The 26,142-nt window shown below is 38.2% G+C and overlaps 2 protein-coding genes across 3 annotated transcripts; both read right to left on the bottom strand.

Moving 5' to 3' along the window:
* Positions 1-6,853: 6,853 nt before the first annotated feature.
* ZNF875 (zinc finger protein 875) lies at positions 6,854-9,532 on the bottom strand. The gene has a single exon (XM_057533319.1). The coding sequence runs from the start codon at positions 9,381-9,383 to the stop codon at positions 7,668-7,670; it is 1,716 nt and encodes a 571-aa protein (XP_057389302.1). The 5' UTR covers positions 9,384-9,532; the 3' UTR covers positions 6,854-7,667.
* Positions 9,213-25,355, bottom strand: LOC130704536 (zinc finger protein 875-like). 2 transcript variants are annotated; one of them, XM_057533429.1, is made up of 7 exons: positions 25,219-25,355; positions 24,778-24,866; positions 16,983-17,109; positions 16,450-16,545; positions 16,168-16,247; positions 9,580-9,630; positions 9,213-9,346 (listed from the first exon to the last, which is right to left on the bottom strand). In XM_057533429.1, the coding sequence occupies exons 2-6, from the start codon at positions 24,808-24,810 to the stop codon at positions 9,580-9,582; spliced, it is 387 nt and encodes a 128-aa protein (XP_057389412.1). In that variant the 5' UTR covers positions 24,811-24,866; positions 25,219-25,355; the 3' UTR covers positions 9,213-9,346. The 2 variants fall into 2 exon arrangements, with proteins under 2 accessions (XP_057389412.1, XP_057389413.1); XM_057533430.1 differs by having other exon boundaries at positions 9,226-9,349.
* Between the last annotated feature and the right edge of the window lie 787 nt (positions 25,356-26,142).

The raw sequence follows: 26,142 nt of genomic DNA, 5'->3' as shown, positions 1-26,142 counted from the left end.
CCCTTTCTCATTTCCAAGTGGTTTAAGAATTTTCTATTATATTTGTTACTAATTTCTAGTTTGATTCCACTGTGGTTGGAGAAGAAGCTCTGTATGATTTCAAGTATTTAAAAAAATTTTGAGGTTTATCATATAGCCGAGGATATGGTTGATTTTGTTATAGATTCTGTTGGTACTTGAAAAGTACATGTATTCTGCTGTGGTTGAGTGGAGTGTTCTATGTCAATTGGATCCTGTTGACTGCTATTTATTCTAAATCTTTGATAATTTTCTGTCTAGTCATTATTTCAAGTACTCAAAGAGGGGGATTAAAGCCCCCAACTATAAATTTGGATTTGTCTATTTCTCATTTCAGTTGTTAGGTTTTACTTCATGTATTTTGAAGCTCTATTATTTGGTGCATACATATTTAGGTTTGGTATCGTCTTTCTGGTTTTTCTTTTATCAGTATGTAGTGTATCTCTCTGTCTCTGGTAAATCTCTTTGCTCTGAAGTCTACTTTATTCTGGTATATCTTTTTCCATCCATTTACTTTTTGTTTTGAGGTGAAATTCACAATTATCATAAAATTAGCCATTTTAAAAAGTACAATTTGGTGGCATTTAATGCATTCACAATGTTATTAAACCATCTTAGTTTCAAATTTTTCATCACCTCAGAAGAGTACCCCATACCCACTAAGTAATCACTATCCATTCCCCCTCTCCCATTCCCAGGTAGACACTAATCTGCTTTCTATGGATTTGCTTATTTTGGACATTTCATATAAAAGGAATCATACAATATGTGACCTTTTCTTTTGGTTTCTTTCACTTAGCAAAATGTTTTTGAAATTCATTTAAGTTGTAGCACGTATCAGTACTTCACTCTATTTTGTGGCTGAATAATATTCCATTGTATGTATCTACTATAACTTGTTTATCCATTCATCTGTTGATGGAAATCTGGGCTCTTTCCACCTTTTGGCTACTGTGTATAGTGCTCCTATGAATATTCATGAACAAGTATTTTTTGAGTACTTGTTTTCATTCTTTTGGGTATGTACCTAGGAGTGGATTTGCTGGGTAATATGGTTATACGTTTCACTTTTGAGGAATTGCCAAACTGTTTTCCATAGTAGCCACACCATTTTACATTGTGCCACCAACAATGTATGAAGGTTCCCAATTTTCCACATCCTTGCCAACACTTGTTATTCTCATCTTTTATTTGTTTATTACAGCTATCCTAATAAGTGTGAAGCTGTATCTTACTGTGGTTTTGATTTGCCTTTCCTTAATGACCAATGATCATGAATGTTTTTTAAATGCTTTTTGGCCATTGGTATATATTCTTTGGAGAAATGTCTTCCCAAGACCTTTGCCCATTTTAAAATTGTGGGGTTTTTTTGTTGTTGTTGTTCTGAGCTGTAAGAATTCTTTGTATACTCTGGATACTAAATCCTTATCAGGTATATATTTGCAGATATTTTCTACCATTCTGTAGGTTGTCCTTTCACTTTCTTAATATCCTCTGATGCACAAAGTTTTTAATTTTTATGAAGTCCAATTTATCTTTTTTTTTTTTTTTTGCTCATATGTTTGGTGTCAAATCCAAGAATCTACTGCCAAATAGGTCAAGAAGATTTATTCATGTTGTCTTCTAATAATTTTACAACTTAGCTCTTACATTTAAGTTGTTGATCCATTTTGAATTAATTTTTGTATGTAGACTAAGGTAGGGGTTCAACTTCATTTTTTTTGCATTAGGTTATCCATTTGTCCCATCATGTGTGTAACAGACTGTTCTTTCCCCATTAAATGGTCTTGGCACATTTATCAAAATTCTATTGGCCATGGAAGTTTAGGTTTATTAATGGGGCTCTCAATCCTATTCTGTTTGCCTATATGTTTATGTTTATGCCAGTACCACACTCTTGATTACTGTACCTTTGTAATTAGTTTTGATATCAGGAAGTTGGAGTCCTACAACTTTGCTTTTCTTTTCCAGTATTGTTTTGGCTACTTAAGGCCCCTTTCAATTCCATAAATATGGGGACTAGCTTTTCTATTTTAGTCAAAAAGGCCATCAGAATTTTGATAGGAATTGAAGTGAATATGTAGATCTCTTTGGGTAGTACTGACATCTTACCAATTGTAAGTCTTCCAATCCATGGACATGGCATATGTTTACATTTATTGAGGTCTTCTCAAATTATATAGTTTTATAGGTATTTTTCTTTTAAATTTTATAGTTTTCAGTGTAGAAGTCTTTCCACATCTTTCATTAAATTTATTCTTAGGTATTTTATTCTTTTTGATTCTGTTGTAAATGGGATGGTTTTCTCAATTTCCTTTTCTGATGGTTCATTGGTGGCGTATGAAAATACAACTTTTTTTTTAAAGTATAGTTGGTTTACAATGTTGTGTTAGTTTCTGGTATACAGCAAAGTGGTTCAGTTATATATATATGTAAAATACAACTGATTTTTGTGTGTTAATCTTGTATTCTGTAGCTTTGCTGAACTTACTAGGCTTAGTAGTTTCTTTGTGGATTCACCTGGATTTTCTGTGTATAGAATGATGTCTGCAAACAGAGATAGTTTTACTTCTTCCTTTCCAATTTAGATGCCTTTTATTTCTCTTTTGTAACTAATTGTTTCTGACTATGGCTTCCAGCGCTATGTTGAATAGGACACTCTATTCACAAAATAAGAGTATCAAGATGAAAACAAAGAATTGAGAAAAGTAAATACTACCAAAAAAGACAAATGCAACAATACTGAGAGCAGACTAATTAGACGCATTGAATGGGTTTTAAAAGGGAAAAATTCATCAAGAAGAAATGTTATTAATTTCTACAGGTCTAAATAAAACAGCTTTGAAATATGTTAAGCAAAATTTGATTGAAATACATGAAGAAATGCTTCCTAACATGATCATAAATTTATTTATTATATCACTTACAGAAATGGAAATACTATGTTTTTAAAAATAATTAAGGCTTATTTCTTCTGCTGGGGTGAACACAATGGCATTTGTTCTATTAATAATATTTATACCTACATTTATATCACAGATTTAATTTTACATGTGTTAAACATATAATATAAATTAATAAATAAAAATACAGATCATTAATATAAAACAAGAGAATAAAATAACTATATAGAAAAATATCAAATTTTATAACCATTTGTGTTAATTTTGGCATATTATTAAAATAGATATACACACACTCACACATTAAATACTTGCTTTACGATACAGAGCTTGATCACATTCAAAACTGAACTTTATGAATTAAAATGGAAGAAATCACAAAATACATTGATTATAATGCTACAAAATAAAAAGCTAAATACTAGGATATTGTAAAAATGAATATGTCCATCTAGCCATTTGTAAGCACTCTTTGAAACAGTAATTCTTGTCTAAAAGAGAAAATAAAAATGAAAATTATATGCCACTTAAAAATGAACTGACTTTCAGAACAGTAAAAAGGAAGATAAATAAACCAAATTATGATTAAGTAAGCTTGAAAAATCAATACAATAAAAAGGAATTAGCTTGAGATTAAATAGTAACAGAAATTAACCAAATATAAAATAAAAAAGACACACTGAAGAAATGATTAAAAGCATAAAGCTGCTTCTTTGATTTAAAAAATAGAAAAAAAAAATTGCCAAGTATAGTCAGAAAGAGACATAGCCAAAAGCATGAAGGAGATTAAGTAATTATATCATTTAGTTCTATAAGTGAATATGCCCCAAGTTTGTGTTGTCTAGATAGAGCAGCATACCTCAGATTGTAGGTTTATATCTGTCAGTAGGTGTTAAGTATTTTCTTTGCATTTGTTTCTTCTATGCCTAGTTTAAACTATATAAAGCATAGATGTTAATAGTATGTTAGGTATTATAACATGCAACTTTTTTTCTGATGTGTGTGTGTGTAGTATTTTCAGTGTGGGTTACAGACCATAAACATCTAGAAACAACACACATAAAGGGGAAAAGTAAAGTGTTTCACTTTCACTTGGGTGTGAACATTTTCCACCATAAAAAAAAAAAGTGAGAAGCGTGGCATTGTTTTATATTTTTGCAAATCTCTTTAATGTCCAGTTTAATAGAATATAGCTGGTATTTTATATGTGCTTCTGCACTTAACGTGTTGACATAAATAAAATCTGGCCTGACATAGATATAGAGTTAGACAATGGAGGAGTGTTTTAATAGCCTTTTCAGGTAATTGTCAACATTATCCTTTGACACTACACCAAAAATCAACAAGTGGTAATTTCTTAAAGGTTACTTATAATGTGGAATCTGGCTTTTATCTCTTGGAATCCATTTGTCTGTCTTATACTTTAATATACCCACAGATGATTTTGCAGCATTATGTACTAATTGTTTGGAAAATATTGGTTCAATGAATTAGGCAGATCTTCCATCAACATATTTCATTATATGGTATTATAAAATCACATTCATTAAAATCACCCCCAATCTCATCACAAAGGAGTAAGTATTGGGAAACTGTCAAGTTCATGGTGGCAGATAACTTGTTTTTCAATATTCTAATTTTTTGCTTGAAAGTCAAATTAACTAAATTACTGTCAGTTTTCTTTATTGTTTTAAAAAATCACTTCATTTTTTTACAAATGTCTACCAAATATCCAAGTCTGAGTCATCTTATTCAAAATTTGTCAGCTAATCTTTCAAATAAAATTGGTGTCCATAAAAAGGTAGCTGGTTCAGCTCACAAATCAATCATTGAAGTGCACTTCCTTGAAACAACTTCATACTTCAGCATGAAGGACTTTATGTGTATTTCTCTTTTTATCACATAAAGTTTTTAAAAGATGTGTATATATCAATTTTAGTATCGTGGTTGTGATATTATAGTATCATTTTGTAAGACATTACCATTGGAGTAAAGTGAGTAAAGAGTACATGGGATCTCCCTATATAATTTCCTGTAACTGTGTGTGAATCTACAGTTATCTCAAAATTAACAGTATAATTTTAAAATGTTGTACCCAAAGGTCAAGATTTAACAAAATTAATTTTTACTTTTTTATGAAGAACATTCTTAAGTGGAACTTGCATTTTTTTTTACCACAGTAGGGGGTGGTAAAAAATACAATAATACTAGTAGTACAGTTTGGTGACACTGCCTTGATTCATGCTAGAAGCCCAGCAGTTTTATCCACGATTGTTTTTGCACCATCAATGCAAATTTCAGCACAACAGAAAAAAGCAAGTAATGTCTTAGTGTTATAATGAAATTTGTTTTGACCATGCAGATCACTTGAAAGGGCCCCCAAACATGCTCTGACCACACTTAGGGAACCACTGATCCATAATAATAAATTAGAATTAGAATTAGAATTAAATGAAAACAATTACATTAAAATTTACTGCTACCCCTTTTAAAATGGAACATTTCAATGGACCATAACAGGCTTAACGGATTTGAAGCAATATTCATTGTTTCATACTGTTCATCATCTTTTCTTCAAAATTTTCTGCAGTATAGGCTACTACTTACCATAGGATTGGTAGGATGGGCAGTGGTTGCTCTGGGGCACATTTTCTGTCTGTTTTAAACATCTACAACTGTCACCTCAGGTTATGAAATATGGGGCACTCCTGCATGGATAGTCCAGACACAGATTGAAAGACAAAACAAGAAAAAACCTCCAAGACTGAGAGGATTCACATATCTGAATACCACGTGGTGTTTGCCTCCTAATCAGTTTCCAAATTTGCACACAGATTTTAATGCTAGGCCCAGGCAGACAACTCAGGTTACCTGTCCTAATTCTGTCTCTTCTGAGAGGTTCTAAGCAGAAGGCCTGATGTGGGTTTAAGAATCAGTAGAGGTGGGCTTGGGCAGGGTCAAAGGATGGGACTTCTTTCTACCTATTTCTCAGAACATTTCCAGATCTTTCTGTTTGGTTGCTGCTCCATAGAAATGTTTCCCAGAGTTTGTATCCCTTTGAATCTATTTAAATCTTCATATACCAGCAGTGCTCTATTTTTTCCTGTTGAGAGTTTTAAACAATTTAAGGCAAAATCTTTTATTTTTTATGAAGCAATTACACTGAAAACTGAAATATTCCTTCCGAAAGCTAAAAAACTGGTGAAAGGTACATGTTTAATTTTGGAATCTTTATTTTTGTGACATGATTTTATGGAAAAGAGTAATTAAGTTCTAAGACTTAAAGAGATTAAAACTCAAAAGGTATTTTTCTGTTGAGAAAATGTAATAGCATGAGGCCAGGATTTACCATGGGGAGGGCTAAGAAGGGCAGGCCATGCCAGCTGCTCCATTTAAGATAATATTTCATAATTTTTCACCAGGTTCTGCTCAGTCCACTCAAACTTAGATTTTGAACAAAAATTATGACTCTTACACCTCATATTATTTGAGATAGTGATTCTCTAACTCAAACTCCTTTGGATATCGAGACTTTGGGACCTATGTTTATTTTTTCCCTAAACTGAAAGCCAATGACCCAACCACTGAGTATTGTACTTTAAATTCTACATCACCACTTTCTAAATACTCATATACTTTGTTCTTTTATGTTTTCAAATCTATTCTAAATACCTGTACAGAGATAAAAAGATAAGTTATTATACAATTTCTATATTTTCCTGCCTGTTCTTAGAAAACTTATTTTCCAGATAAAATTCACAGTCATTTAGTCAAGTTTCATGAAAAGAAACTGGGCCTTGGGACACGACTCTAAATGAATTTGTGGGACACTGCCATTTTCAAAGAGTATTCTCAACCAACAAAGTAGTATATTTTACAATGGTAGGAAAAATTTAAACCAAATAATTACTAATGGGATGCTGTATGGTAACTCAAAGAATAGAAAGTAATTTTATTTTGTATTTCTGTATATGTGTACATACTTTCTTCATAACACTACATAGTACATTTCTAGTCTAAAAACACTAGTCAATAAAAACATTTTTAGTATGGATTCAACCTGAAAACCAGAGAAAGCCCCAGGAAGCAAGCAAAGATACGATATTTCCAAAAATGGACACCTCTTCCCAAACTTAGAGCTAGGATGCCTACAATCTTTCTTCCCTGTCAGCCTTTTGTATAATAAAACCTTCTACCCAAGCACTATCTCTGTCCCCGTGAGTTGACCATTTTCCAGACTCTCCCTGAAGCTGACTCTGCTGGGTCATGCTCTGTGGAACCAAGATTAAATCAGCCATGGTTTCTGTCTCTTGTTCTCAGAAGGTAAGACAGACATCAAGAGACGGATTCTAGAATTGCTGTTTTTGTAACATCCAGGTTACTGTGGAAGGAGTGTTCAAGTATACTTGGGAAATGATATTGGAATAGTATCAATTCTCTAATTTCAACCTACTTAATAAGTATTCTCTCCATCAAGTTACCTGAGAGACCTTCCACAACCTAGCATCCCCACTAGGGAAAGCCAGAGCCCCTGAAAATGGGCCAGCAATTCTCCTTCAGGTGGATTGGAGATGTTGACCGTTACCATTAGTCTCGTGAACACCCCCATCACACATAAGATGTCTCTACTTTAGTGTCTGGCAATGGCTGACTTATTACTAAAGCTACAGCCCTGGGTGGGACTTCTGGTGTCTCATGCAGTGTGACTATTGGCTAAAGGTTTCACTACTTGTCCACACAAGGTTTCTATCCTGAGTGTGTCCTCTGATGTCTGATGAGGTTTGATTTCCGACTAAAGCCTCGCCCACACTTCCTACAAATATAAGGCTTCTCTCCTGAATGGATCCTCTGATGTCTAATAAGGTGTGACTGCCGGCTAAAGCCTTGCCCACACTCCCTGCATACATGAGGCTTCCCCCCCGAGTGTGCCCTCTGGTGTGTAATGAGAGTTAACTTATCACAAAAGCCTTGTCCACACTCCCTGCACACAAAGGGTATATTCCCTGAGTGTGCCCTCTTGTGCCTAAACAGGTTTGGCTTCTGGCTAAACTTTCTACCACACTCCCTGCATATGAAAGGCTTTTCCCCTGAATGTGTCCTCTGGTGTGAGATGAGGGTTGACTTATCATTAAAGCCTCGCCCACACTCTGTGCATACAAATGGCTTCTCCCCTGAGTGTGTCCTCTGGTGTGTGATGAGGGTTGATTTCCGGGTAAAGGCTCTCCCACACTCCCTGCATACAAATGGCTTCTCCCCTGTGTGTGACCTCTGGTGTTTGTTGAGGTTTGACTTCAGGCTAAAGCACTGCCCACATTCCAGGCACACATAAGGTTTAACCCCTGAGTGCGTCCTCTGGTGTATCTTGAGGTTTGATTTCCAGCTAAAGTGACGCCCACATTCTGTGCACACATAAGGTTTCTCTCCTGTGTGTGTCCTTAAGTGTCTAGTGAGGTGTGACTTCTGGCTAAAGCCTTGCTCACACTCCCTGCAAACATAAGGCTTCTCTCCTGAATGTGTCCTCTTATGTCTGATGAGGTGTGAATGCTGGCGAAAGCCATGTCCACATTCCTTGCAAATGTAAGGCTTCTCCCCAGAGTGTGCCCTCTGGTGTGTGATGAGGTTTGACTTCAGGCTAAAGCTCTGCCCACATTCCTTGCACACATAAGGCTTGACCCCTGAGTGTGTCCTCTGATGTGTGAAGAGGTTTGATTTCCAAGTAAAGCCTCGTCCACACTCCTTGCACTCATACGGTTTCTCCCCTGAGTGTGTCCTCTGGTGTGTGATGAGGTTTGACTTCCAGGTAAAGCCTCGTCCACATTCCCTGCACACATAAGGCTTTTCCCCAGAGTGTGTCCTCTGGTTTTTGATGAGGACTGACATACTGCTAAAGCTTTGTCCCCACTCAGTGTACATGTAAGCGGTCTCCCCTGTGTGTGTCTTCTGGAGGTTGAGCTGGTTTGACTCCTTGATAAAGCCTAGCCCAAACTCTCCATATTTGATTGCTCCAAATCCTGAGACTTCTAAACCATGTAATATTTTGTCTGTTTCCTCTAGGTTTGTCCTCTGGGCAGGGCTGGGCCCTATGTCCACCACTGTGTTGTCTTCCTTGGGCCTTACTGGCTGTTCTTCCAGGGTTCTGGACAATGCCTTTGAAGTGCTGCTTTTACTTACTCTCCCAAACAAAAGCTTGAAATCTTCTCTCTCTTGAATTTCTGCTTTGTTGCTTGAGCAGGTTTGATCAAAGAGTTGCTCCTGCTGCTGTTTCTGATCTTCTGAATATTGTTTCCCTGAATGGAGATGATTTCCTGCACATAAACTTGAGAAAAACTGAGGGAGATGACTGAGCCACACATGTTGGCTGAGGGCTTGTTGACTAGAGAATGCCAGAGGACAGGAGGGACAAGGTTGAATTTCTAGCTTTGATCCTGCTGAATAAAGAATGTTTTTAGTCAAAGCAGTCATAGGTAGGGTTGCCTAGGCCATTTTGCTTTGCCCATTGGTCATTCATAATATGTTCACATCACAAGCTGTCTCCCATTCAGCCATACTTCCCAAGATCTATTTTTTATAATCCAGCCTGCACCCTGTTTTTTGTATGGCTACAATATAATATCTAAAATATCCAGTTTTCAAAGGAACAGGAAAGAGTGACACATACCTAGGGAAAAAATTGCAGCCAATAGAAATTGTTGCTGAGTGGGCCCAGATGCTGATATAGGGGGGAAAAAAAAGAAGAGTTCAAAGCTGATACTATGAATATATTCAAAGAACTAAAGAAAACAATGTGTGAAAAATTAAAGGTAAGTATGATAACAACTTAAAATGGAGAATCTCAATAAAGAACAGAAACAATTAATAAGAAACAAAAGGAAATTATGAAATTAAAAAGTAAAATAACTAAAATTACAAAGTTACTAGAGAGATACCACAACATATTTGACTTTGCACCAGAACCAGTGAACCTGAAGATAAATCAATAGAAATTACCTAAAACAGAAGGACAGAGTTAAAGAAAGACTGAAGAAAAACAAAGAGCCCCAGAAACCTGTAAGACACCATCAGGTAAACCAAACCTATGTGTAATGGTAACTCAGGAAGGAGAAGACAGAGAGAAAAGAGCAGAAAAAAAATCTGAAGAAATTGTGGCTTAAAAAGTTCCAAATTAAAAAAAAAAAAAAGAACTTCCAAATTTGATGAAAAACAATCTACAGATCCAAGAAGCTCAACAAACCCCAAAATAAACACAAAGAGATCCTAGCTAGACACATCATAGCCAAAATGTTGACTATCAGAAAAAAAAAAGACAAAAAGGAAATCTTGAAAACAGCAAAGGAAAAATGACTCAACATGTACAAGGGGAAAAACAATATGACTAGTGCTAACTTCTCATCAGAGACAATGGAGACCAGAAGGCAGTGGAATAATGTACTTAAGGTGCTGAAATAAAAGAGAAAAGACTTCTATCTATGAAGAATTCTATTCTCACAAAACTATGCTTCAAAAGTGAAATTGAGGGAATTCCCTGGAGGTCCAGTGATTAGGACTCCAAGCTCTCACTGCTGAGGGCCCAGGTTCAATCCCTGGTCAGGGAACTAAAATCCCACAATCCCACAAGCCACATGATGCAGCCAAAAAGAAAAAGAGAAATCGATATAAAGATATTCTCAGATTAACAAATACTCAGAGTATCTGTTGATAGCAAACATGCCTTATAAGAAATACTCAGTAAGTCCTTCAGGTTGAAAAGAAATGACATGAGACACTAACTCAAATCCACAAGAGGAAATGAGGGCCACCAAGGGACGTCCCTGGCAGTGCAGTGGTTAAGACTCCATGCTTCCACTGTGGGGGGAGCAGGATTGATCCCTGGTCAGGGAACTAAGATCCCGCATGCCACGTGGCAGGATCAAAAAAAAGAAAAGAAAAGAAAGAAATGAAGGCCACTGAAACTGGTAAATATGTGGGTAAATATAAAAGATAACATATGTATATTTTCCTCTTAATTTCTCTAAAATACAAAAAACTATTATAAAAGGCAATAAATATAACACAATATTGTGGGCTTTATAATATATGTATAAATATTTTACTTGAACTAAGTTAGTATTAATTAGAGGTAGACTGTGATAAATTAAGGTGCATATTTTATTTCCTAGAGCAGCATTAAGAAATAACTCCAAAACAAATTTAAAATCAAGAGTGAAATTAAAATAGTACACTTAAATTAAAAAAAAAAAACAACAATATGCCATAAAAGGGGCTAGAGAAATACAGACATGAGACATATTAAAAATAAATAGCAAAATGACAGATTTAAACCATATCAATAATTATATTAAATATGAACAAACTGAACACTCCAAACAAAAGGCAGCGATTATCCCACTAGATTAAAAAAGCAATATCAAACAATGTGCTATTTACAAGGGACACATTCTGGATCCAAAAACACAAGTAGGTTAAAAGTTAAAAGGATGAAAAAAGATATACCATGCAAACAGTAATCACAAGGGAATTGGAATGGCTACTATATTAATAGTAGACAAAATAGATTTCAAGACAAGGATTATTGCTAGACAAAAAGAGGGGTATTTCATAAAGACAAAAGGGCAATAAATCAGAAAAATAAAACAATTATAAAGGTATCCACAACTAAAAACAGAGCCCCAAAATGCATGAAACAAAAACTTACAGAACTAAAAGAAGAATTAGATAATTCAACAATATTGGAAATTTCACTATTCTATTCTCAATAATAGAAACAACTAGACAGAAAATCTCCAGGGATACAGAAAACTTAATAAATCAACTTGACCAAACTGACATGTATGGAACATTCCATCCAATGACTGCAGAATGCATATTCTTTTTAAGTGCACATAGACCATTCTTCAGAACAGATCATATGCTAGGCCAAAAAACAAATATCAATAAACTTAAAAACATTAAAGTTATATAAAGCATGTTTTTCTACCACAAAGGAATGAAATTAGAAATCAACAAATGAAAGAAAGATGGATAATCCACAAATACGTAGAAATTAAACAAGATACCTCTAAGTAACTCAGGGACAGAGAAGAAATCAGAAGAGAAATTGAAACATATTTCGAACAGAATGAAAACAAAACCCAGCATAATAAAATTTATGGGATGTAGCTAAAGAAGTGATTAGAGAGAGATTTATAGCTTTAAATGCCTGCATTAAGGAAGAAGAATGGTTTCGAATCAACTGTCTAAGTTTCTATCTTAAGAAATTACAAAAAGAGCAAATTAATAAATAAGCAGAAGGAAAGAAATAATACACATTTATAAAAAATTAATCAAATAGAAAACCAGAATGAGTAGAGAAAATCAATGAAATTAAAAGTTGATTTTTGAAGAGATCAACAAAATTGAACAATCTTTAGCTAGAATGAACAAGAAAAATAGAGAAGACAGAAATTACCAAATCAAGAAAGAAAGAGGGAACATCATTACTGACCTCACAGAAATTAGAAGGATTAAAAGGGAGTAGTATAAACAACTTTATGCCAACAACTGGACAACAAAGGCAAAACAGAAAAATTCTAGAAAAACACAAACTATCAAAACTAACCCAATAAAAACTAGAGTATCTGAATAGACCTGTAACAAGTAACAAGACTGAATTAGTAATTAAAAGTCTTCACACAAAGACAAGCCCTTGTTCAAGTGTCTTCACTGGGGGATTCTAACCAATATTTAAAGAAGAAATGATACAAATTCTTCACAAGTTCTTACAAAAAATAGAGGAGAGAAAATTTCACCACTCATTATATGTAGTCATTATCCTGATACCAGAGCAGACAAAGATATCAAAAAGAAAGTAAAATACAGATAAATACCCTTCATGAACAGAGGTGAAAAAAATCCTTAACAAAATATTAGCAAACTAAATCCAGCAGCAAGTTAAAAAGAATTATACATTATAATAAAGTAGGATTTATTCCAGGAATGCAAAGCTCATTTAACATCTGAAAATCAATTAATGAAATACACCATACTAACAAAATAAAGACAAAAACTACATGAACATCTCAACAGATGCAGAAATATCTAACAAAATCCAATACCCATTCTTAGTAAAAATACTCTACAAACTAGGAATTGAATGGAACTTCCTCAACCTGATAAAGGGCATCTACATAAAACCTACAGCTAACATAATATTTAATGATAAAAGACTGAATATTTTCCTCTAAGTTCAGAAACCAGACAAGAATGTCTGTTATCAACAACTCCATTCTACACTGCACTGGAAGTTCTAGCCAAAAGGCTAAAGGAGGGGAGTAGCAGAACAAGGAAGAGGAGAAGTTAAAGACATCTAAATTGGAAAGGAAGAAGTAAACCTCTCTTTTGTTCACAGATTATATGATCCAGGACGTACAAAATTCCAAGGAATCCTCAATAAAGAGACAATAAGTAATCATTGTATTTAGTAAGGTAATATGATAAAAGCTCAAAACACAAAAATCAATTGTATTTCTACATACTAGCAATGAACATTCCACAAATGAAATTAAGAAAACAATACCATTCACAATAACATAGATAATAATAAAATATTGAGGAATAAATTTGACACAAGACATGAAAGGCGAACATTTTAAAACATTGCTGAGAGAAATTAAAGTCCTAAATAGACAACCATAGATTAGAAGACTCGATATTATTAAAACGGTGATTCTCCCTAAATTGATTGATAGATTCAATGCAAACCCTATCAAAACGAGAGTAAGCTTGTTTTGTTTTGTAGAAATTGACAATCTGAACCCAAAATTTATGTGTCAATTCAAAAAACATAGAATAGCCAAAATAATTTTGAAAAAGTTAGAGTATTTACACTCCTCAACCTCAAAACTTTGTAAGACCCCAGTAATGAAGATAGTGTGCTGTTGTCATATGAAGAAACATAGAGATCAATGGAACAAAATTAGGAGTCCAGAAATGAATCATTTACAGTCAACTGATTTTCGACAAAGGAGCCACGGCAATTAAACGAGGGAAAGCATACGATTTTTTTTTCTTAACACCCTCATTGGAGCACAATTGCCCCACAATGGTGTGTTAGTTTCTGCTCTATAACAAAGTGAATCAGCCACACATATACACACATCCCCACATCTCCTCCCTCTTGCGTCTCCCTCCTTCCCTCCCTATCCCACCCCTCCAGGTGGTCACAAAGCACCGAGCTGATCTCCCTGTGCTATGTGGCCGTTTCCCACTAGCTATCTATTTTACATTTGGTAGTGTATATATGTCCATGCCACTCTCTCACTTCATCCCAGCTTACCCTTCCCCCTCACCATGCTTTCAAGTCCATTCTCTACGTCAAGCATACTATTTTTAACAAATACTGCCAGGACAATTGAATATTCATATGCAAGAAAATGAATTTAGACTTTCACCTCACATGACACATAAAAATTAACTAAAAATGGATCACAGCCCTAAGTGTAAAAGCTAAAAGTATAAAACTTCTAGAAGAAACCAAAGAAGAAAATCTATGTGGCCTCGAGTTAAGCAAACTTCTTAGTTATACCACAAAAAGCACAATCCATTAGAAAATTGTTAAATTGAACATCATCAAAATTTAAAGCCTTTATGCTTGAAAAGACACCATTAAGAGAATGAAAAGACAATCCACAGACTTGTCTTTTTTCTGAAACTTCATTTCATAGTTGAAAATAATTGAAAATCCTGTATCTGATATAGGACTTGTGTCTAGAATATATGAAAAATTCTTACAACTCAAAAAGAAGACAAACAATCCAACTTAAAAATGGGCAAAAGAACTGAGTAGCTATTTCACCAAAGAAGATATGCAAATGGTTAATAAGCACATGAAAAGATTAACATTATCAGTCATTAGGGAAATGCAAATTAAACCACAATGCAATACCACTACATACCCACTAGAATGTCTGTAATCAAAATTAGAGACAATTCCAAGTGCTGGCTTGGAAGGATGTAGAGAAACTGACACTCTAAAACACTGCTACTAGAAAATGCAAAAATAGAAAATATAAACATAATAGAAATGTAAAACATAAATGCTAATAGAAATGTACAGCCACTTGGGAAGATAATTATGCAGTTTCTTAAAAGGTTAAATATAAACATACCATACAATCCAGAAATTCTACTCCTAGTTATCTACGCAAGAGAAATGAAAACATATGTCCACATCAAGACTGGTACATGACTATTCCTAGCAGCACTATTCACAATAACCAAAAGGTGGACAATCCAATTCACATCAACCTGTGAATAGCTAGACAAAATGTGGTATATCAATACAATGGAATATTATATGGCAATAAAAAGGAATGAATTACCAGTACATGCTGCAACATGGATGAACCTCAAAAACATTATGTATTGAAGCCAGATACAAAGACAAATATATATTTATGAGACCATTTATATAAAATGTCCAGAAACAGCAAATCTATAGAGACAGCATACCATTGGTTTCCTGGAGCTCAAATGGGAGGAGAAATAGATGCAAATGGGCACAAGGTAACTTTTTAGAGTGATGGAATGTTCTAAAGTTGTGTGGATGTGATAATCACACAACTCTAAAAGTTTACTCAAAATAATTGAACTGTACACTTACAATAAGTAGATTATGGTATATAAGTTATAACTCAATGAAGTTGTTAAAAAAGGAGCTGTGGAACTGTATACTTCTAAAGAGAGGTATTGAAATGGTCTATATTAAGAGAGACTAAATAGATATGCCATGTAAATGCACTACTGGGTCATGTTCTGGAGAGGAAAAAATATTACTGTGTCTACTGACAATTATGAGAGGTAGATGATAGGTATTAGATAAAATTATTGTGTTGAAGTTAAGTTTACTGAAGTTGATAGCTGTACTGTGGTTATATGAGAATATCACCATTCTTAGAAAATCTTTTAACATACATCCACATATGAACCTACATATACACACACACACAAATATACGTATGGTGGAGGGAGAAGGGAGAGCATGCACACAAGAGACACACAAGCCAATGATAAAGCAAACTGGGTGAAATATTAGTAGGTGATTTTATGATGCCATTTTATAAAAACATATATGCCATATATATTTATACATATATGTGTATGTGTAGAGGACATAAGAATGTTCTTTGTACTAGTTTTATTTTTGAAAATTTTCTGTAATTTTGAAGTAATTTCCAAATATCAAGTCAAAAATAAATAGGATGAAACTCACTTCTGAAAATGGCAGCAGACTGAACTGGTCACAAGTATCCCCCGCAGAAAACAATGCCAAGTGAGAGGAAGGGAGGCTTCCTGGTGGAGGGAAGCGACAAGGAAACCAGGAAAGTCCCTCCCTTAAACTGACGATGATATTCTGGAAAAGAGGTCATGCCAGGCAGCCTTACCAGGGACCTAGGGGCCTAGAAAAGAGCTTCCTCCCAGTACCTGAGAGATGCCTCATCCTTCCCTACCTGCCATGCTGCAGACGGTTCCAACTACCCTGTGTCACACTCACCTGGACAGAGAACCAGCGGACGTTGTCTCTCCTCTATCCAGGGCTCTTCCCCTCGCTCCAGCTGAGAAATGAGTTTTGGTTTGGAAAATGAAATTTCTGCTCATAAGGAAAGAAAAAAAGGAGACTCTTGGTTATGAGCTCAAGGGGCCATTCCAGAACTCAGAGGCAAAATGGTGAGGGAAACCCAGAGGATGATACAGAGGACCTATGAATAGTGAACTCTCTGCAGTAGAAGGGTTGATTAAGAAAAGGTGACTCCGATCAGAAAAACAGCATATTAACACGGTGAATGAAAATCTCCTGGGTTTGGGGCAAGATAAAGTAAGAAAAAAAAATGCAGAGTGGCATACACAATATGAATAAATCTACCTGCTTTCAACTCTACTGAATCCAGAGCCACCTGAGGAAAAAGGTAAATTTTTGTTTTGAAGCCCAACCCTAAGACAAAGCTGCTTTGTGAGTAGCCTTTCTTCGTGACATATAGAAAATACTCTGTGAGCCAGACTTTAAGTGCTACGGGAAGCCCTTCTTACCTAGTGAGACCAAGTGGTTATAAGTCTCCAGCATCACCTCCCTGTGCAAGGTCCTCTGAGCAGGGGTCAACAACCTCCATTCCTCCTGGGTGAAGTCCACAGCCACATCCCCGAACGCCATGAACGCCTTTTAACACAAAACACACCTCTGCTCATCCAGGAGTCTGCCTTGTCCACACCTCAGGATGAGAGATCAAAAGGCATCCCTGAGGAGGTAGAGAAGATTTCTAGACCTGACTATGGATGATGAATAAAGGGTAACAGAATATACCACTCTAAAATATGCCACTTTGGCATAAGGATTATTTTGAGCTGAAGGCAATTAATAAGCAGACACAAGAAAAGCTCTCTGCCCTCTCCCATTTGCCTAAAAGCAGAACATAAATTTGCAAAGGTGTCCCCCTTCCCCTCTCTACCAGGAGGACAGAAATTAATCACCAGATACAACTCTAGACCCTTATCAGCCCAGGGATCGGCGCCAGAGAAATCTACATAGCAAATCTTTACTAACTAGCCCTTATCTTCCATTAGTTCCCCCATATATTATTAACCTTCCCACAATTTGCTGCCTAGAAACGCAAAGTCCTTTTCCTTTGTCTTGTCACATCTCAAAAGTTATTGCTATTTTGTTAAGATGCTATATAAGTTCAAGTTCTAACCACCCCTTTTGAGTTATCCATCACTGAGTACTCCCATGTGTATGCATGATGCACATGTTAATAAATTGCCAATTGTTTTTCTCTTGTAAATGTCTTTTGTCTAATGTACAGCCAATGAAAAAAAGAATTTTTCTCCTCCCATACATGACCTTCGTGCCAATAGTTCAAAGACCATTACTCTCCCATCTCTATCTAGCCAGCATCATTGTGCACCTATCACTGTCAACATGCTAGGCTCACTGCCATGGGGGATAAAAGCAAAAGTTCTTCCACATTGGGAGCTTTAAATCTAAGCAGGAAGATGAGGAAGACATCATACACACTACATTAAAAGAATAATCCTCTTGCTGAGTTTGAAGAATTTCAGAGACTACTTGGTCTAAGCATTTATGTTCTACATGAAGCAGCTCAGCCTCTGGGGCAGGGGATGAATAACCCACCACTACGTATACTTCAGGCAGGGCTCACTCCTTCCCCTCCCTCACACTGCCACTTGTGCTGCTCGGGCCTGAGGAATGGAAGTGGATGGTGGTGAAGAGCCTGGATTCAAAACACTCTGCCTGGATTTGGAACCTACCTGTCCCCAACTAGTGTACCCTTAGGCAAATTAGTTAACCTCTCAGCACCTCAGTTTCTTCTTCTCTGAACTGAGAATAACAGTGCTTATCTCCCAGGTTGTGCTGGGGATCAGATGAGTTGATAAATGTAAGGACTCAGACAACTGACTGCTCCACACAGTAAGTGGGTGGTGAGGTTTTTTTGGTTTTTGTTTTGTTTTTGTCCGTGCCGCGCAGCTTGCAGGATCTTAGTTCCCCAACCAGGGACTGAACCCACGCCCTCGGCAGTGAAAATACCGGGTCCTAACCACTGAACCGCCAGGGAATTCTCTGTGTGGTGTTTTAAATTACGGATTCCTGGGTCCCACCACAAATCAATAAAATCAGGCTCTTCAGGGATAAGGCTTTTATACTTTTAAGGGCTCCTATGTATAGTCATGGTTGCAAATCACTGGGTCAGAGGAATCTGGAGAGGGAGGGGTCACTGTAGGATACAGAGATCAGAAATGGTTTCATGAGAGGGCAGTATGATCTTGGTCTTAAAGGCTAGGCAGGATTCAAAGGATGAAGGAGCGAGGAAGGCTAGGTACTCCAGACAAGGCATGTGAGATGGGAGGGAATAAAGAATGAAAAGTGGCTAGTTGGGAAAGAGAGCAGGCAGGTTGTAGCAGCCTACAGAGAGTCTGAAAGGTCAAAGGAATATAAAACTCTGTCCTCTACTGTGCATGTAAGGCAATATTTGAATACTACCCTTGAACTGATGGTAGAGGACTACACATGTGAATAGACAGGTGGTAAAGCACATGTTACAAAATACTCATTATTGAATCTCGGTGGTGGGTATGTGAACGTCAAGGTACAAGTCTTTGTATTTTTTTTTTTTTTTATGTTTGAAGCTGTTCATAATTAAATGTTAGAGAGAAAAAGACTATTCACTCATTCAAGTTCCTGCCCAGTCCCTGTAGTGATCTGATCTTATAGATCCTCCTCAGAATAAACACACACACACATACCTTGAAAATCTCTGACAAAGGAGCTATGTTACAGACCAACCTACATTATTTCAACAAGTTTAATACAACTGGTATTCCTGCAGCTCTAGAAAGATTCATGGTTTCTTTGTCTGAGACCCATGCATGTAGGGAGGGTATGGTAAACACTAACTGGATGATCCATTTCAAACCTCTCCCACTGAGTAGCAATACAGCTAGCAGTCTGGGAACTAATATAGGATAAAGAAAAAATACCTAATGAATTCTCACATCTGACTAAATAGATCTCCTGAAAGCCTGTTAAAAGCTTCAGCTGGATGCTTCTAGCTAGCTTCTATACATGATAATGTATAGAAAGAGAAGAGTTAAAGAAGCAACTAAGCAGTTTGCAAGCATAATTTAGAGGAAATAATATAGACAAGCCAGGACTTGCTGGGTTGGAAAATAAAACTGTTTTACATCTCCAGTCTCTCCAGCCAGCAAGAGTCTCAAAAGAAGAAATGGCCTCAGGGTAAAGATCAAGAGTTTGGCTAAAAGACCCAAATGTTATGACCTCTGAAATTGTTAAGGTGATGCCTAGTAGACAAAAGGGCTTCTGAGATTCTTACAGGTATTGTTCCACAGCACTGACACCCTGCCCAAAGATGAGAGGCCTATCTGGAAAGGAAATGTGATTGTAGCTTTTTGTTTAATAGAGTAATATAATCTGATACATGGGAAACCCAAAGAGTTTTTAAAGAAGCCATATCAGGGCTTTCCTGGTGGCACAGTGGTTAAGACTCTGCCTGCCAATGCAGGGGACATGGGTTCGAGCCCTGGTCCGGGAAGATCCCACATGCCACGGAGCAACTAAGCCCATAAGCCACAACTACTGAGCATGCACTCTAGAGCCCATGAGCCACAACTACTGAGCCTGTGCCCCACAACTACTGAAGACCACGTGCCTAGAGACCATGCTCTGCAACAAGAGAAGACACTGCAATGAGAAGCCCACACACTGCAACAAAGAGTAGCCTCTGCTCGCCGCAACTAGGGAAAGTCCATGCACAGCAACGAAGACCCAACGCAGCCAAAAATATATAAATTAAATAAAATAAATTAAAAAATATATATATATATACTCTAAAGAAGTCGTATCAGTTTGACTAAAAGGGCTGGAGACAGTTCAAAATGAAGAGGCCTCCTATGTGCCTCCAACTCCTCCCCTCTTTGAATGGGAGTGTATATTGCAGTTTTCCTGTCCATGTCTCACCACTGTGTGCTAGGTGGGTAGTTGGGGGTAGAGGGAAACAAATAAATTGTCTTTTTAGTATACATCTCTGACTCAAAAGGAGTTTCACTGAAGAAGCCTTAGCCACATCCAGACTGATATGCATATGATACTGGACTTTGAGGATGAAACTTCTGGGGATCTTGGGAGGGGAGTGAGTTTATCTTGCACAAGGGAAGGACATGGATCACTGGGACCAGAGGGTAGTTACAGTAATGAACCCCACTGTATAACGTCTCCCTATATCTACACCCTTGTGTTAGTCCCTTCCACAACTCTGCACTTAGCTATGTGCCCTGCTTTGATCAAAGGGACATCAGCAAACGTAACATGAGCTGAGGCTTAAAACATGCTTGTCCATTGGGGTTGTCCTCTCTCTTGCTGTGTAGGGAAACCCAAGACCATCGTTTGATCAAGCCTAAGCAGAGTCTCTAGAACAAACCCAAGCCTACATGGAAAAGAACCAAGAAAAACCAACACACCTGAGACAACCAGCTTGGTAACTGTCATGCATGGATAGTCACCCAGCCCCAGTCAAACCACCAGCTGACTGCAGCAACAAGAGCACAAGTGAAACCTGCAAAACATCCATCTGTGCCCAGCTCAAAATGCTGACCTATCAAATTGTGTGCTAATAAATTATTTTGTTTTTCTTTTTAAATATTTATTTATTTATTTGGCTGCACCGGGTCTTAGTCGCAGCACTCGGGATCTTCGCTGCCGCGTGTGAGATCTTCGTTGCAGCATGCGGGATCTTTTAGTTGCTATATGCGGGACCTTTTGTTGCAGCATGCGGGATCTAGTTCCCTGACCAGGGATGGAACCCAGGCCCCCTGCATTGGGAGCACGGAGTCTTAACCACTGGACCACCAGGGAAGTCCCTAAATTATTTTGTTTTAAGTCAGTAAGTTTTGGGTAGTTTGTTATGAAGCAAAGGCCAACCTATACATTGATAAAGGAGTCACGTTATATGAAAAATACTTTGCAAGTAGTATTAACCTTGAGATCAAGGTTAATTGATCGCCAAGATGCTCATGCTGTTACAAACTCCTAAGAGAGATTCAGACAGCAACAGATTCAGTCCTCCCATTTCTCACTGCCTCCCAGGCATGAAGTCATTAGGTGATAGAGGATAGATTTATTTGAATGACTTGAATAGTTATTTTTCTCCCTTTTTCCAGCCAAGTGCCTAAAAAATGAATTTAATCTAAATTAAAGGTGTATATGAGATTACTCCACTGTGCTGGCAATAAACACATTTTCAGAATGAATAATCAGAACATGATGTCATAAACAGAACACATTTGAAGTGAAGACTGCCCTGAATATCTAAGACACTGTTGTTGAGACACTGAAGGAAGACTTCTGATCAGAAAAGTGATGTTACTGTAATGTTTGGGGGACATGAGGATTACAGATGCAATGGGTAGCAAAGGAACATATCAACATGGGGAAACAAATCAGGACATTATTGTGAACATTCACATGAGAGAAGAAGATCTGCACTGACAGGTCTACCCTGGGAATGTAACACTGCACAGTGTAACAAAAACAAAAAAACTGCACAATGTAAAGTGAAACATGGTGATGGAACAAGGGAATCTCAAAAAAGGAAGAAATAATTGATAGGATCACATGTTTTAGAACAAGCAGGGTTCCAAAGCTCCAACTGGTGTGAGTGCTCACTGCTTCAAAATATTTATTTCTACTCACCTTGTCATATTTTAGTTTTGAGAATAAATACAAATCTATAAAAGAATTTCATGCACAAAGTTGATCACAGAAGCATTATTTGCAACAGTTAAATATTGAGAACAAGTTAAATGTTCCCCCAAATTGAGAACTAATGGATTGGATCATTCACTCAAAGCACTAATATTGAAATCGCTTTCAGTTGGATAAATGTTGGTTGTTCCTTCTTCATCTATTAAAAAATGGGTCTGAGTAGATATAATGTCACTAGCTTTAATACAATATGATCTTATCATTAAGGTCTATCAAAATGTATGTATGTAGGGGTGTGTGTGTGTATGTATATAAAATTAACCAAATCCCAATGATAAAGAAATTTAAAAATAAAATGCAAGACTCATAAGTGTGCAGGCTGTGCTTTACACATCATTGAATGTAGTCTATCAAGAGTTCTGCAAACAGTAAACATTCAGCAAATTTGTTCAATGGAATCAAGGAGAAAATACTAAGAATTAGTAACATCATGTGCCTGCCAGCCCAACTCATTTGTTACAAATTCTACTTTACCCTCTCAGGCAGTGATAGCTAATATCCTACTGTATATTTGCTTAAATTGTTTTGTGTAATTCAGATGTCATGCATATTAGAGTACCTGGAAATCCTCTTCAAACACCCTGAAATATGTGGTTAATTACATGCCCCAAATAACATATCAAAACAAACAGAAACTCCCTTGTTACTTATTAGTTCCTTCAAATTAATTTCTTTAAGGTGTGGTTCCTCCAGGCACCAAACATATCATGTGTGCCAGGTACTCCTCTAGGCACAGAGGTTTCATCTTAAACAACTTATCAGTTCAAATGCTTGTGCACTTTGATCAAGTTTTCATAATGCTTTTTTTTCTTTTTTCTTTTTTAAAGTATTAAGGGCAGGAAAAGTCAGCTCACACAAATTTCTGGCTTTTCCCAGAAAATCAGAATGCTTCCCTAGTAACATTATGAGTGGTGAAGAAAGTACACACAAAAGATTCAATGTTACCTTAGGAAATGCCCCAGATTTCCTATGCATTCTTGGTACTAACACTTTTCAGATGAATATAATATTTTACAAATGAGAAACGCAGAACTCTCAAAGTTGTTCTGATAATGCCTAGGAAATTGTAAATCTCTAACATGGAGACCAGGATTAAGAATAAATCAAGAAGGCTTCCCTGGTGGTGCAGTGGTTAAGAATCCGCCTGCCAATGAAGGGGACACGGGTTCGATCCGTGGTCCGGGAGGATCCCACATGTCGTGGAGCAACTAAGCCCGTGCACCACAACTACTGAGCCTGCACTCTAAAGCCCATGCTCCGCAACAAGAGAAGCCACCACAATGAGGGGCCCGCGCACCACGGCGAGGAGCAGCCCCCGCTCGCCGCAACTAGAGAGGGCCCATGCACAGCAATGGGGACCCAACTCAGCCAAAAATAAATAATTAAAATAAATAAATGTATTAAAAAACATAAGAAATCAAGACAATGAAGGCAGATCTGAAATAACCAAGTTAGTGCATATCAAAAATGATAGTAAACAAGCCTGGCAACTGTGTTGGTGCTCAATAAATATCAGTCACATTCAAAGTAAGTCAAACTCATCATAGTCACCATTCTCAGGGGTTAGAAAGTTTCCCCTTAAGTTCCTATATGCTTATAGCTCTGATTTCCTATGTCAAATCCCTTCTCAACATCCTTCAAAATCCATCTTACTCAAAGACAAAGTCTACACTCCTCAGCCTGGCACTCGACCTGGCCACCCAGACTCAGAGGTGGAAAACGAAAATCCTTCAGGGGCCAGGCAGGTAATAAAACTGAGAGAGACAGGCAAAACGTTAGATTTCAATGGTTTCAATCTCAGTATGGAGGATACTGTGGAAACTACAGCAAAAAGACTGCAGGACCTGTCCAAATGATGCAGACACTGTTCAGCTCAAATTCCCTGACACCAAAGTAGAGTGCAGTTTATTTTCTGAGAGGCAAGCAATCCAGAATTTTTGGTGAAATCTCCCCATTGCCAGACGCCGAAAATGCTCTCAAATGTAAAATTCAGGTCAGACCATACCATGTACTGGTGAAGATAGTCTGTATCTTCACCAGTACATTATTTAAAAATCAACCTAAAATACGATCTTCCCACACTGTGTTAAGGGCAGTGTGCCCACTGGCCCAGCCTCAGACTAACCATTCTTCCTGCCCTCCCACTGGTATGTCTTCACCAACTCTCCAATTTACCAGACTCGCAGGGGTAGTTCAAACAGCCCTACTTCTCCTGGAAGTCCTCCCCAGCCACTTCAGGCCACAGTCTACTCTGCTGTCCCTGCCTTTCATCCTTATCACTGGACAATTAAGCCTGGATGTCCCTGTATTTTTATTTAAATTGCTCCATGTGTGTTGTTCACAATTAACTACTTCGAGGATGACTGAAGTATGGATGGAGCAGAAAGAAATGTTGAGGGAAACTCCATGTAAGCCACTCCTCCAGGACCAGGAAAGAGTTTGCCCAATACCAACAAGGCAGCCTCCAGAGCAAGAAAAGGGAATGGATTCATCCTCTTGACAGCCAATATGGAATTTTACGGAAATTCTCACCTCTTTTTTGGCTTTCAGGAACCCCGTGGCCATTCTCCTGATCTCCTGAGTGCTCTCCCTGAAGAAGGGCAAAGTCTCAGAAGGCAGATCTGAGGATGTGAAGAGATATAAGAGCATGCCTAGTTGGAAAACCCCTCCCAAGTGCAGGCGGGGTGTGCTCCAGAGCCCCACTACTGGGGATTGGGAGTGTCACAGAATTCACCACCACAAGCCAATTCCCATCTAGACCCCTGGAGAAAGGGCCCAGGGTGACCGAGCACCCTCAAGCTCAGCCCCAAGCTCTGGCCAGAGAGTGAAGCCCATATCCCCCAGCAGCGGAGTAAGGGTTTGTCCCTAAGGCAGACTGTGTCGTCGTGAGTAAAACCGGGACAAGCATGGGGACGTGCTGAGTGGACGAGGCAGTGACTATTGGGCACTCACGGAACGCGGGGTGCACATTACCGATCCTGAGGCTGAAGCTCGGGAACTAAGAGCAGAGGTGTGAGAAGGACCCGAATACTGTTGTCTGCCCCGTTGCCAACCGGCCTGATGGGCGGACTCCACCGGCCGGAAGTGTTCCTGTTACGCCGACTCCTCACGCTAAGGGGCGAGCGGAAGGGAGGGCGGAAGTGGCCGCAGAGGCCTCTGGAGAGTGTAGTCTTGGGATGGAGAGGAGAGGGGCGTGGGCTTCTCCATCGCAGGGTGACTCTCACATCCACCTCTTATACAGCCAAATTTAGGAGCCCGTTGTTAAGGTGCCCAGACCGCAAGGTTCACCAGTTTCTCCGCCGAGGGCCAATGAGATCTGCAGGCCACGAGAGCGTCGCGGACACCCCCGAGAAGTCTAGGAAATGTGGTCCTGGAGCCTGGTGTTGCGGCGGCGGGTGACCAGACTGTGCGCACTGACCTTCAGCGGCGCGGGGGAGCTAAGCTTCCCCACCATAGTCTCCACTGGTGTCCCCTTCCCGGAGCTGAAACCAGGGTCGGCACGGGCTGGACCAGAGGCGGGCCGATGTGGGCGCGGCTCAGAATAAAGCACTTGGAGGGTGGGGAAGCGGAGTGATGCTCTGTTGGGACTCCCAGATAGGAGTGATACCGGCTTTACGTCCCCGAGGTTGGGAGGGGGCACCAGTATAGACAGGGAACACCAAGGCTGTTTTCGGAGAGAGCAGGATTGGCTTGGGCCAACTTGGAATGGCGGTGGGAGTGGCTTTCGTCTTGTGTGCCCGGGATTTTGAGGAGTGGAGAGGCTGGACTTGGGTAAAGAGCAAAATGTTCCCTGGTGGTAGTAGTATAATGAAGCCCCGCGGCTCGAGCCAGCAAACCCTGGTACAGGTATAGCTTGGAGGAAACTTTCCGAGCTGGCGGCGGCGGCGGCGGCGGCGG

The sequence above is a fragment of the Balaenoptera acutorostrata genome, chromosome 19, assembly GCF_949987535.1.
Source record: "Balaenoptera acutorostrata chromosome 19, mBalAcu1.1, whole genome shotgun sequence".
NCBI classification, from domain to species: domain Eukaryota; kingdom Metazoa; phylum Chordata; class Mammalia; order Artiodactyla; family Balaenopteridae; genus Balaenoptera; species Balaenoptera acutorostrata.
This window is presented reverse-complemented; position numbering and strand designations above follow the sequence as displayed.

What these genes read in the sequence shown, in the direction of transcription:
- ZNF875 (XM_057533319.1), bottom strand. Translation starts at nt 9,383, where the DNA reads ATGACTGCTTTGACTAAAAACATTCTTTATTCAGCAGGATCAAAGCTA.
- LOC130704536 (XM_057533429.1), bottom strand. Translation starts at nt 24,810, where the DNA reads ATGGCCACGGGGTTCCTGAAAGCCAAAAAAGAG. An exon ending in TCCTGAAAGCCAAAAAAGAG is followed by an intron (nt 17,110 to 24,777) that starts GTGAGAATTTCC and finishes TTGTGTTAAAAG; the next exon opens with GCGTTCATGGCGTTCGGGGA. An exon ending in GTCTGCTGCCATTTTCAGAA is followed by an intron (nt 9,631 to 16,167) that starts GTGAGTTTCATC and finishes CCCCTATATCAG; the next exon opens with CATCTGGGCCCACTCAGCAA.